This window comes from Bos indicus, chromosome 13 (assembly GCF_029378745.1).
Source record: "Bos indicus isolate NIAB-ARS_2022 breed Sahiwal x Tharparkar chromosome 13, NIAB-ARS_B.indTharparkar_mat_pri_1.0, whole genome shotgun sequence".
Classification (NCBI taxonomy): domain Eukaryota; kingdom Metazoa; phylum Chordata; class Mammalia; order Artiodactyla; family Bovidae; genus Bos; species Bos indicus.
The window spans coordinates 37,742,584-37,756,467 of NC_091772.1; the positions used below are offsets into that span (position 1 = coordinate 37,742,584).

At 44.7% G+C, this 13,884-nt stretch overlaps 1 protein-coding gene across 1 annotated transcript in view; it reads left to right on the forward strand.

The window, feature by feature from the left end:
* PCSK2 (proprotein convertase subtilisin/kexin type 2) overlaps positions 1-13,884 on the forward strand; it is a 239,107-nt gene that overhangs the window by 185,156 nt on the left and 40,067 nt on the right. Inside the window, exon 6 of the mRNA XM_019973253.2 lies at positions 951-1,027. Coding sequence (XP_019828812.1) covers positions 951-1,027 — 77 coding nt within the window. The remainder of the gene's footprint in view (positions 1-950; positions 1,028-13,884) is intronic.

The following is a 13,884-nucleotide window of genomic DNA, read 5'->3' on the forward strand; positions in this document are numbered from 1 at the left end:
TGATATCTGTCCCCCTAATCAGGCTGTAAATTACACACGGGCAGGGATGTCACCACTGTATTCCCATCCTTGGAAAAGTCCTTGGTATACGAAAGTGAAAAGTGAAAGTGGCTCAGTCATGTCCAACTCTTTGCCACCCTGTGGACTATCCATGGAATTCTCTAGGCCAGAACACTGGAGTGGGTAGTCATTCCCTTCTCCAGGAATCTTCCCAACCCAGGGATCGAACCCAGGTCTCCTGCATTGCAGGTGGGTTCTTTACCATGTGAGCCACCAGGGAAGCCCAAGAATACTGGAGTGGGTAGCCTATCCCTCCTCCAGTGGATCTTCCAGACCCAGGAATCAAACCGGGGTCTCCTGCCTTGCAGGTTACCAGCTGAGCTACCAGGGAACCCTGGTATATATTAGACTCAATGATATTTGTTGAGTAAATAAATGAGGTTGATATTGTGGCCAGTGTTTGGGTCTTGGGTTTAACACTCGTAATTGTAAAGGAGACAAGCCTCTGTCAGCCCAAAGCTGGGAGCTGGGAATGAGTTCTACATAAAGCAAGAGGCTTCCTCACTTGTGACAAGAGAACTAGAACCTTCTGGCCATCAGTCCAGGGAAGCTTAATGTGAGTCTTGGCTCCAAGTGAGCCCCACTGACCCACAGTGGTCCCTCAACTTAAAATGGAGATGGTCCTGGGTAGCACAGAACCCAAATTTGCTAACACTTTGAGAACCTGGAACAGGATGGGGTGAGGGAGCTTGGAAAAGAGGATACCAGGAGAGGATGGAAACCTCCATGGACACACACCTGCTCTGTCGCCTCTTCAAGGGTTGGTCCAGAAAGCAGGTTGACATAGCCCTGGGTGAGGGACCGTCCACATGAGACAGTTGCGTCTCTTAGCATCTTCTCATGCCCGTGCTCTGGATTTATGACCTGGTGATGCACCTTGTGTTTTGCAGAACGCTGAGGCGAGCTACGACTTCAGCAGCAATGATCCCTATCCGTACCCTAGATACACAGACGACTGGTTTAACAGGTAAACTGGGCCTCTGGGGATGTCTGGGACATCAGGAGTGGGGTTTTAGTTCACTCTGTTCTGTGTTTTAAGGCTTGAATATCACCAGAAAAATAATCTCAGTGCCTCACGAAATTATACTGTGACTTTTTCCTTTATTGTGGCTATATTTTTTAAATTCTCGACTTTTTTTTAATATGGCAACATTCTTCTAGAATTTTCTTTCAACCATATTGTTCAGTTGAATAGGAATTACTTGCCACCTTATTAACGATAAAATAGGAGTAATAAGAAATCCTTTCTGAACTCACCACAAGGTGAATGTAAACCTATGAGTTTCACTTATCTCTTGCAACTGTTGCAGAGAACATTTTTGCCCCTCAGGTCTGTGTCTATATGTTTTTGAAAAGTGTTTTCGCTGTAACCTTGTACAAGCTCATACTTTTGACAAAACAGTACATGTAATTGGCATAGGTTTGAAGTATTTTTCACTAAGGCATAATTAGTGTCAGGTATACAACATAACGGGGCTTCCCTGCTGGCTCAGTGGTAAAGAATCTGCCTGCAATGCAGGAAACCGGTGTTCTGTCCCTGAGTCGGGAAGCTCCCCTGGAGGAGGAAGTAGCAACTCACTCCAGTATTCTTGCCAGGACAATCTCACGGACAGAGGCGTGGCAGGCTACAGTCTGTGAGGTCGCAAAGAATCGGACACGCCTGAGTGCACATGCATACGACATAAGGATCCCATGTTTGTATATACTGCAAAATGATCACCGCAATAAGTTCATTAACATCTTAGTCACATTAACACCCATAGTCACATAAAAAATTTTTTTTCTTGTGATGAAGATTTTCTGTCTTAGCAGTTTTCAAATACACAATACAGTATTGTTAATTTAGGTGTGATATACTGTTTGATATACTATTATGCAACACTACCCAATGGTAGTATGACTTTTCTTCAACCTATTTTGCTACTAAACATGAAAATATAGCCTCTTTCTTCTCCAAGTAAAATTCATGCCTAATTTCTCACATGTAAGAAATATCAAGAAATTGAGACAAGTGGTTTGTCAATCAATATCGATTAAGTTTGAAACCTAATACTTCCCCATTATTGATGTTTTTGAGTGAACTTGATAGAACATATGAACTTCAATTAGTGACTGAAGCTCACTTTAATCACTTCTACTTCTTTATTCCCTTTACTCATCTCTTCTACTTCTCGTGACAAACTTATGGTAATTGAAATAAAGGCTGTCCTCCTCAGTTTAGTGATAAGGAAACAGGCTCGGAAAGACTGCCTCACTTGCCTGGTCAAACAACCAGTAAATATCAAAGCCGACACTGGAACCCAAGCTCTGTGTTTCTAAGTCCAAGTTGTACCATTATTTTATAAGCATCGTTTTTATTATAAAAGGCAGAGTGTATTATAAAAGACCAAAGAATGGCCAGGGACAGGTCCTGAGTGGACCAGGTAGATCAGACTGTGTTCCTACAATTATTGAATTGACCAGAGACTGTCTGGGGCATAGACAAAGCACACAGGGCTTGGTCATTACCGAAAAGGCAGAAAAGAGTAAAGGGGAAAACACAATTCCAATTTGTAGCATTTTAAAAAGATCATTGCTAATATGCAAGACCATAGTCCCCACTCTCCATTAACCTTCAGTTCAGTTCAGTCGCTCAGTCGTGTCCGACTCTTTGCGACCCCATGAATCACAGCATGCCAGGCCTCCCTGTCCATCACCAGCTCCCAGAGTTCACCCAAACTCATGTCCATCAAGTCGGTGATGCTGTCCAGCCATCTCATCCTCTATCATCCCCTTCTCCTCCTGCCTCCAATCCCTCCCAGCATCAGAGTCTTTTCCAAAGAGTCAACTCTTCGCATGAGGTGGCCAAAGTACTGGAGTTTCAGCTTTAGCATCATTCCTTCCAGTGAACACCCAGGATTGATCTCCTTACTTGCAGTTTAAAGTCATCATGCAGAATTTGTAAGTGTGTGTTTAGGATTGGTAAAAGTGAATGAGCTTGAAAGTGTTAGTCACTCAATCATGTCCGACTCTCTGTGACCCCGTAGACTATAGCCTGCCAGGCTCCTCAGTCCATGGGACTCTTTAGGCAAGAATACTGGAGCGAGTAGCCATGCCCTTCTCCAAGGGATCTTCCTGACCCAGGGATCAACGGGACCCAGGAATCGAAACCAGGTCTCCACATTGCAGGGAGATTCTTTACCATCTGAAATACTAAGGAAGATATATTAAAAAGGTTGGAGAACTTTTGATTTGAAGTGTCTCTTACTCCCTGTGACTTACAACCCTAGATCCTTGCTAATAAACCACTTTCAGACACAAGGATGTGAAGTCATCAAATCGAAGTCACTAAACCACGGACAAGACATTATTATAAATGGTGCCTGGAACCTTGCTCTGAGAAGGACCATGAGCGTGGGCCTGGTTTCTGCACTGTCAGTCACCAGCTGTCCACAAGCCATCAGAAAAGGCAGTAGCTATATAGGACAGGGAATTCTGCTCACTGTTATGTGGCAGCTTGGACAGGAGGGGAGTTTGAGGGTGAATGGATACATGTATGAGAGTGGCTGACTTGCTCTACTGTGCACCTGAAATTATCATAATGTTGTTAATGGGCCATGCTGCTGCTGCTACTAAGTCTCATCAGTCATGTCCAACTCTGTGCGACCCCACAGACGGCAGCCCGCCAGGCTCCCATCCCTGGGATTCTCCAGGCAAGAACACTGGAGTGGGTTGCCATTTCCTTCTCCAATGCATGAAAGTGAAAAGTGAAAGTGAAGTCGCTCAGTCGTGTCTGACTCTTAGCGACCCCATGGACTGCAGCCCACCAGGCTCCTCCATCCATGGGATTTTCCAGGCAAGAATACCGGACTGGGGTGCCACTGCCTTCTCCGGGGTTAATGGGCTATACTCCAGTATAAAATAAAAAGTTAAAAAAAAAAGAGCAGTAGCATTACATGTGCCAGCTAATTGCCTCCCCTTCTACAGCTGCTGCTGCTGCTGCTAAGTCACTTCAGTCGTATCCGACTCTGTGCAACCCCATAGATGGCAGCCCAACAGGCTTCCCCACCCCTGGGATTCTCCAGGCAAGAACACTGGAGTGGCGTGCCATTTCCTTCTCCAATGCATGAAAGTGAAAAGTGAAAATGAAGTCTCTCAGTCGTGTCTGACCGTTAGCGACCCCGTGGACTGCAGCCTACCAGGCTCCTCCGTCCATGGGACTTTCCAGGCATACCAGAGTGGGTTGCCATTGCTTTCTCCCCGTCTACAGCTAGGAGATATTAAATTCATCTCTGATGGATTGATCCAAGCACAAAAATATAAACGACAGAATGGTTCCCGTCCCACTCATTTTCTGAACCCGAACACAACCCCCCACAAGTAAGTCTTCCCTTGTAATGAGCTATAAGAATATTCTTTAAACAAAAACAAAAGCAAAGTGGAAGTGTCCTCTATCTTAAATAATTTCATTTGCAAACTTGTTCTTGAAAGTTCAATTTTAAACAGCCTAAAGTCCTCCAGGACTAATGAGTTCTTAGGGTAATGAAATTCTTCATTGCCAGCAGTGAAATCCCCAAGTGTCCAATTGCCTCAGACACAGTCACCATGAGTCAGGCAAGGATGATCCTTGCCTCCTAAGGCGCCAATGACTCAAGACACAGTGGCCACTCTGACTGGTAAATGAGATTTTTCTCAATTATCAAGTGATTTTCAAAGATCCTCATCCATCATGGCTTGTTATTACAAAGCCTGGATGGCACCACAGATCAGATCATGGTCTTTGTTTACTGGTTTACAAAACCAATTTTGAAAAAATTAATTAAAAATAAACAAATAAAAACTACTATTGCAAGTGATTATGGGAGGAAGGCAGGTCAAAGTTCAGGCCCATAGCACTGGGAGGCTCTGTGGTCCAAACAGTAGGGTGCTGGGATCCTGGAGGTGCTTCCTACTTGGCACAAGGAGAATATATCATCATTCCCAGGAGTATAGGATAAGTTCATTAAAAAGTCGCCCTTGGGAGAAATGTTATGCCCAGTATTTCCTTCAGTATAGCTAGGGGCCTGGGGAAGAGGAAAACAGAGTAAGGGGGATTAGAGGAAATAAAACTAGCCATGAGTTAATAATCATAGAAGCTGGATGATGGTATTTACAAGAGATTTCACTCTAGTTTTGTGTATTCTGATGTTTTCTATAGCAAGAAGTAGATTTTAAAGGCAAAGGGCACAGGGACTTCCCTGGTGGTCCAGTGGTTAAGACTCTGTGCTCCTAATGCAGGGGGCCCAGGGTTCGCCTCGGTGAGGGAACCAGATCCCACGTGCTGCTACTAAGACTCAGCACAGCCATATAAATTAAAAACATTAAAAAATAGTAATAAAGTTTTAAAATTAAGTCATAGGGCATAAAAAGAGATAAAGAGAACTGGGGCTTTAGTGTGGTGCTCATGAAGCTATTAGTTTTGGTGGATAAGCTTCTGAGGAGCCTGCAATGTCCCGTGAAGAGGCCACAGAAGCCTGAATCACTGATGCTAAGTATACCCACGGTTGAAACGATACAAGGAACCATAACGCCTGTTAAGCAGTTACTTGGGTTTCCCTGGTGGCTCAGACGGTAAAGAATCTGCCTGAAATTCAGGAGACCTGGGTTCAATCCCTGGTTTGGGAAGATCCCCTGGAAGAGGGCATGGCAACCCACTCCAGTATTCTTGTCTGGAGAATCCCATGGACAGAGGAACCTGGTGGACTACAGTCCTTGGGCCTGCATAGAGTGAGACACAACTGAATGACTAACAGCCACACGTGTTTAAGGCACTGTCTTCGTGTTTTGTGTGCACTAATTCTAAACCTAACCTCCTGAAATAAGTGTGGACGTTATAACCCCCATTTTGGAAACTGAAGCCCAGCAAGATTAAGTCATGTGTGCAAGGTCACACAATTGATGAGTGGTGGAGACAGGACTTGCCACCAGTGAGGGGGGTGGTTACAAGCACTGCCTCGTAGTAAAGGAGAGTGTGGAGAAATGCAAAACTCTTGTCATCTCTGCCTGGGGAAATGGGGACAGGCCTCCTTGAAGAGGTGGCTTTTGGTCCCGGATCTAAACGAAGGTACTAGGCAGACTTTGGAGGAGGGGTGAGTGTATTCTGGGGTGAATAGGGTATTAATAGAAATTTGGCAAAGAAGCAGAGGCAAGGGGTACAGATGTGTTCAGTAGCTGGGTAACTGGTCCGGGAGTTAGAGACTGGCGCACAGGGCAGCAATCCGAGAAGGCTCCATGGAGGAGGCAGGCATGAAAGGTTTGGATGATTGCTAGGAGAAGAGAAGAGCTCTTGTGGTTGCGTGGGGTGGGCACAGAAGAGGATCCTCCAGGCATGCTGCTGCCTGAGGTTCTGAGAGCATTGAGCCCTTGTCTCTGGCCAGAGCAGTGTTTCCTGTCCAGGAAGCCTGAGCCTCTGGTTAGCTGTGCAGCCCCGAGGCCTGCCAGTTTCTTCAGGCATTCTCTTCTGGGCCTGGAGAAGGAAATAGCAACCCACTCCAGTATTCTTGCCTAGAGAATCCCATGGACAGACGAGCCTGACGAGCCGCAGTCCGTGGGGTAGCAAAAAGTCGGAAGCAACTGAGCGACTATCACTCACTCACTCTCTGTCTTCTGGGCATGGGCATAAAACCCAACACCCTATCTTTGCTCTGCAGACTCGGGCTCTTGGATAAGATAGTTTCAGCATCAAAATGCCCATGAAGGGCTGACAGGTGCTGATCGGCAATGAGCTTGCTACTGCTGCCGCAGCTCCAGCCAAACCCCCTGGCCACAGAGGCTGGTCATAACTCTGAGGCAGTAGCTGCCCAGGAAATCTCACGCTCTCCATCACGGTCTCCTTACCGCCATGGAAAGTAAAGGAGAGGGTGGGATGAATAGAGAGAGTATCATTAAAACATATACACTACCACGTGTAAAATAGATAGCCAGTGGGAATTTACAGCCAAGGACTTTTCTGAAGGCAAACTTCATACATGTGCAGGACAGCTTTTAGAGGAGATGTGTATTAGAATCCCTTGCCCTGCGCTTAATTTTATTTTGTTGGTTTCTTCCTTTTTCAGCAGAGAAAGTATATTTATTCTACTGCGAACCATTTGATAATCACATGTGGCATCTGTGCTCCAGGGATGTATTTGAAACACAGTTGAGGAATTTGGAAAAGGAGTGTAATTTCCTCCTCGCTTGCAGTCAGAGAAATACAGACTTGGGCCAAGCAAAATAATAATAGTAGCCACAGTAGCAACAATAACTCGAACCACAAGAAGGCAGAAATAACACACATTTAATAAGCCTCCATAATACCCAGCCCAGCTACAGCTGATATGTCAGGATCCAGCATCACATTTTTTTCTTGTTGGCATTCCATAAATATTGATTGGCTGGTTGATGGATGGGTGGCACACCTTCTCAGCCGGGCCAAGATGTTGAGTGGCCTTGACATCTGTCCATTTGAGAGCTGCCAGCTTCTCCCTAGGCTTGCAGCCCATGCTTTGTCAATAATCTTCCAACCCTGCTGGGTTTAGGTCAGTGTTTGGTGATGCATTGCAGATCCGAAGTCTATTACCATGCTGCTGTCCATAAGAATCTCTCTTGCATAGCATTTCTTTGACAGGTGTGCACCACTGAAATGTCATCCCCGCCATCAGAAATGTTCAGGGAGCATCACCGAGTGCAGCGTGCTCTATCCATTACGCCCTAAAGAGTCAGAGATTTTGGATTTGATGCAATTCCTGGTTATGAAAAGTTTACTATAAATTCAGGAAGAGAGAAGACATTTATTATTCAACCAAAATGAAGGGAAGGGAGGATAAATGGATGAGAAGGATCATCTATCTCTAGGTGAATGTATTTGATTGATAGCATTAGTTAAACCTTCAAATAAGAAAGATTTTCAGTGATTAACTTTTTTAAATTAAAAGTCATATTTCATTTTGAATAACCCAATGCAACAGGCCAAAAAAGAACATGTGAGAAAAATGTCCTCTCTGGTTGGCTATTAGCACAGTGATAGAAACCAATACTTTACCCTGGTGACATCTAATGGTTTAGAAATAGATGAACATCTTTCCCTTTCATCTTCATGGACTAATTCTAAAATCACCTCCTGGATAATAAAATCCAAATTGCCTTCAAAGACCTAATCTAAGTTTTTCTTTCATGTGAGCATTGAGACTACCTCATAAGCTGATATTAGCTCAAACTTTGCTGTTTGTAATCAACCCTCTCTCTATCCAAACCAAAGCACAGTGAAATCCAACACAGTTTAATGTGGAGAGCTCTTCTGAGCCACTGAAGAAATACCACTAGGGCTTCCCTGGTGACTCAGATGGTAAAGAATCTGCCTGCAATGCAGGAGACCCAGGTTCGATCCCTAGGTCGGGAAGATTCCCTGGAAAAAGGAACAGCAACCCACTCCAGTATTCTTGCCTGGAGAATCCCATGGACAGAGGAGCCTGGTGGGCTACAGTCCATGGGGTCGCAAAGAATTGGACACAACTGAGCAACTAATACTTTCACACTTTCTGAGTCACTGGAGAAATACCACAAAGTTCCGAGTTTTTCTTTTTCTATTCCCCTACCAGGATTATGCAAGTTTTCATCGTTTAAGTTTTCCCCTTCGGCTAAAAGAAACAGACATAATGCAGATTTAGGAGTAACGGAGAGAGTGATGTGGATTGCAATAGAGATATACTGGTATAATCATTTCTACTTTGGAAACTTTACCATATAAGGGGGATTTTATGATCCCCAGGTGTTAATTATTCTTAACAGAGAAAAATTCAGTAGATTATAATGGACAAATGCTGCTACTGCTGCTAAGTCACTTCAGCCGTGTCTGACTCTGTGCGACCCCACAGACGGCAGCCCACCAGGTTCCCCCATCCATGGGATTTTCCAGGCAACAGTACTGGAGTGGGTTGCCATTGTCTTCTCCACAGTTAGGCTCACTACAATAATAAAAAATGGACAAATGCAGTAGTATAGTATTAATTGCTTGGTATGAAATAAGAGATCCCTGAATTGAATCTGTTTTTCTTATCTGTAAAATGCAACTAAACTCCACCCTGAAGGTTTGCATGAGGTACTAAGGGTATGCATACAGCCTTGATACAGAGTGTGGCAAATGGTAGGCACCCTCTAGGCGCCAGAAAATGTAATTGTGAAATTCATGGAGAGGATTTCTATAGGATCTAAATCAGAGGTTCTCCACCTAGACAGAAAGTGAGGCAAGTTATGCCAAAGGGATAAATGAATGTTCCCACCATTTTTCCTCAGACATCCATCCTCTCATCTGAGCTTTTGAGGTTTGTTATTTCTTTAAAAAAAAAAAAAAATCTAGGGAATTCCCTGGAGGTCCAGAGGTTAGGACTTGGCACTTCCACTGCCAAGAGTGTGTGTTCAATCTCTAGTTGGGGAACTAAGATCCCAAAAGCCACACAGCAAGGCCAAATTTTTTCTTTAAAAAATCTCTACCAGAGTGAAGTAAGCCAGAAAGAAAAATACCAATAGAGTATACTAACGCATATATATGGAATTTAGAAAGATGGTAACAATAACCCTGTATGTGAGACAGCAAAAGAGACACAGATGTATAGAACAGTCTTTTGGACTCTGTGGGAGAGGGAGAGGGTGGGATTATTTGGGAGAATGGCACTGAAACATGTATAATATCATATAAGAAACGAATCGCCAGTCCAGGTTTGATGCAGGATACAGAATGCTTGGGGCTGGTGCACTGGGATGACCCAGAGGGATGGTACAGGGAGGGAGGTGGCGGGGTGGGGTGGTTCAGGATGGGGAACACGTGTACACCTGTGGCGGATTCATGTTGATGTATGGCAAAACCAATACAATATTGTAAAGTAAAATATATATATATATATGAGACCTCTAGTCAGCCATTCAACTGAAAGGACTTCATTATGAAAAATTTTGCAACAACCTGGACAACATTCTTTCGACTTCTATGATAGCTGTGCATCAAAATTCACTTGACATAAAGAGGTCTGCTATGCTTAAATTCACATTAAAATTTCTAACATAATGGATTAAAAAAAAAATCTCTACCAGTATAAGACAGAGGGATGTGCCCTTGTAATTACTGACTCCTTTGGCCACAGTGAAGTCTGGGATGTCCTAATGGGTTGTGTTCAGAACCACACACTTTGCTTTGCTCAGGAAGGTGGGAATTGGGCTGGGGACCATAACTTCACCACATATTTGCTCTGCTTTTTAACTTTCTTCTGTGAACAGTGTCTCCATGACAAATAAGGTAAATATTCTTTACCTGTCCTTTGTTCCCTCAAGGGTTCATTTTCCTCAAGGCATATGCTTTAAAATTAAAACCATCTGGACTACAACAGGATACAAGTGGGTAACATGATCAAAACATCTCATTTACCTTCCCTGGAAAACTGAAGGTATCTTAAAAGAGCCACAATAGAAGTGCTCGTTATAAGCTAAAGTTCTCTGAACAACATCCCTAACTGTCCATGGCCTTAGTTTTCATCCTTAGCACCTCAGCAATGACCTTCTCATCTTTAAAAAAAAAAAGAAAGAAAATACTTTATTGATTAAATAAGTACATTCTGTTTAAAATCAAAACATTAGCCAAAATAATTTTGAAGCATCAAAAAGCAGATGCAATAGAACAGACTACTGAATCAGCAACACGGAGGATAAATAGAGAACCGTTTATATAATTCAGAAGAATTTTTTTTAAGATACATAAAATGTAAATGAAGGCAGCAGACATGAACAGTCTATAATAGAAGTTTCTGCTGTGAATGACTCTGTCTTTCTGCTCTTCCAGAAAAACAACTACCATTTTGTTAATTATGTTATATGGTTATTTAGGATATCATCATTTTTTAGAGATATATATTGAACAATTTGGGGGAAAATAACATCTATATTTTCCTTTAAACTCATTCACAAAAATGATTAATCAAATATGGTAAATATTAACTGTGCATGTATACACAACGTTGATCATTTGTATTTAACAAAAGAATGGTGATGGTTTAGTAGCTAAGTCTTGTCTGACTCTTGTGACCCCCACAGACTGTAGCCTGCCAGACTGTTCTGTACATGGGATTCTCCAGGCAAGAATACTGGAGTGGGTTGCCATTTCCTTCTCCAAACAGAAGAAAAAAGACACCCACATGTCTATTATTAATAGGGTTCTGATGAACAAACGATAGTATACTCACAAAAAATCTAAGTTATGAGAAGCCCTTGACTTTTATAGACTTGAGTGTTGGCCATCTGAGATTCATTCTGTTATTCACCGAATTTGTCTGTACTTTTTCAATATTTCCTGTTTTTAAAATAATAAACTGAGCTAAATCGGTTATCCCTCCAGCCTTGCTTGTCCAGCGTATCAGTTATCTGTTGCCTAATAATGCTGCATAACAAATCCCAAAATGAATAAGCACCGACATTGCTCACAAGTCTGTAGGTCAGCTGGACAGGTCAGTTGATCTGGCTGCCCGTGCATCCACAGTTGGATGGCAGGTGGGCTGGCGACTGGCCAGCCTAGGTTGGCCTCTCACATTTCTGGGGGATGGCTGGCTATCAGCTGGAGTGACCGGCATGAAGGGTTACCGTCTCTCATCATCCAGTGGGGCAGCCTGGGCTTGCCACTTGGCACCTGGGCAGTTTCAGGAGAAAGAACAGCTGTGGTCCTCTTGGCGGCCAGGCTCATCTCTTCCACCACATCCTTTTGGACAAGACAAGTCACCGGGCCAAACTCAAGAGAGAAATGAGCTTCATCTCTTCATGGAGGAGCAAGAAGACCACACTGCCAGGGGCCTGGACATGGGGGAGCAGAAGAACGGGGCTACTCTGGCAACATGACATACTCCTGACTCCTGTCACTTGCCCCCCGATGATCTTTATCAGAAGGAGGCCAAACAAGCCACCATATGTGTCCCTCACCCCTACCAACAGCTATTCCCACTTTTGACAGATCATGTTTTATTCTAGAGGCAAAATGGAGCTACTGAATGTTCTCGAAAGCCGAGGGGCCAGGTGAACATGGAATCGGAAAATGATTTTCCTAACATTCAGGGGAGCAGGGACATTTGCCTGAGATGATCAGGAAAACAGGACTGAGGGAAAGACATCCAAGGCTGTGGGAATGAAGTCCACAGAGGCCTGGGGCCTGGTGAAGAGGCCTGGTATTACCAACAGGGAGCCACTGCCACTTATAATTAATTGGCACCACCTAATTTAGCAATGATCTCCCTGATAGCTCAGTTGGTAAAGAATCCACCTGCAATGCAGGAGACGCCAGTTCAATTCCTGGGTCAAAAAGATCCCCTAGAAAAGGGATAGGCTATCCACTCCAGTATTCTTGGGCTTCCCTTGTGGCTCAGCTGGTAAAGAATCCACCTGCAATGCGAGAGACCTGGGTTCGATCCCTGGGTTGGGAAGATCCCTTGGAGAAAGGAAAGGCTACCCACTCCAGTGTTCTGGCCTGGAGAATTCCATGGACTGAATATCCATGGGGCTTCCCCGGTGGCTCAGCAGGTAAACAATCTACCAGTAATGCAGGAGATACAGGAGATGCAGATTTGACACCTGAATTGAGAAGATCCCCTGGAGGAGGAAATGGCTACCCACTCCAGTAGTCTTGCCTGGAGAATCCCAAGGACAGAGGAGGGGAGTGGGCTGGAGTCCATGGGGTCGCAAAGAGTCAAATATGTTTCTTCCCAAATGTTCCTGTGGAGGAACCATGACCAGCATCTCCCCATTTAAAAGCCAAAATTAAAGACACAGAAGCCTTCAGTGTCTTTAGTCTGCTCAAGGAAGTTTGCACAATTTTGTCCTCCAGGTTTCTGTGAGCAGTTTTAGGGCAGAGAAGGTTTGTCCCCTGGGTGGGAGGGTGGTGGAGGGTCCAGTCTCAGTCTCAGTGGGTCACTGAGCCTCAATCTCAGACCTGGCCCAGGTCCGCTGAGACTCAACTTGGACATTTGTGAAATAGAACAGTGCCTGCCCGCACAAGGAGTAGAGGCAGTGAGCATGTCACGCTCAGTCCATGGCAAGAGGCTGGTCGTCCTCTCACCCCTCGGAGCTGGGCTCCCTCCGCAGCAATGGTGGGGTCTCCTCCAACACAGTCATTCTTGTTCCCGAGGGAATTCGGAGTCCCTGTGATGTGTAGCTTTCATGGAGGCAGAATTTGCTTTTGCTCATGTAGAGAAAGAAAATACGTATATTTCAATCCTCAGATGTGATTTCTTTTAATGGACTGATGTGGTAGGTTTGCATGTCCCAGGAGAATGTATTAACCAGTCTACACTGCAGAAATCAGGACTTTCTGGGCTATGCAGCCAATAAGCCCCTTCCCCACGTGCCCTCCTGCACCCGCCGTATAAATAGCAAGCAGGCAGCCCTCACTGCCATCACCTCTGCGGGCCAATCAGATGCTGTTCCAGCCGACTTCAAATCTGGCTGCTTCTTGGAGTGTAAGGAAGGCCTTGCAGGGTTGGGGCTGGTGGCTTGCAAGGACATGAACACTAGGCTCCTCCATAGCTGGGATGCTGTTTGGGGTCCAAACACACATTCTGATTGACTTCAAGCTTACGCTTGGTTCCGTTGCCATTTAACAAAAGGCCCTCAAACCTAGTGGCTTAAAAGAGAACAAACCCTTGCTTGCTTGCTCATCATGCTGTTAACGTAGGTGGGGTACCTGTCTCTCTCCATACGCTGCTAACGGGGCGATTGGCTGGGTCTGGAGGAAGAAGACCTCCAGGGGCCTCCCCTGAGGTGCTGTCCGGTCAAGCTCCCTCCATGGCCTTGTCCGTGGCC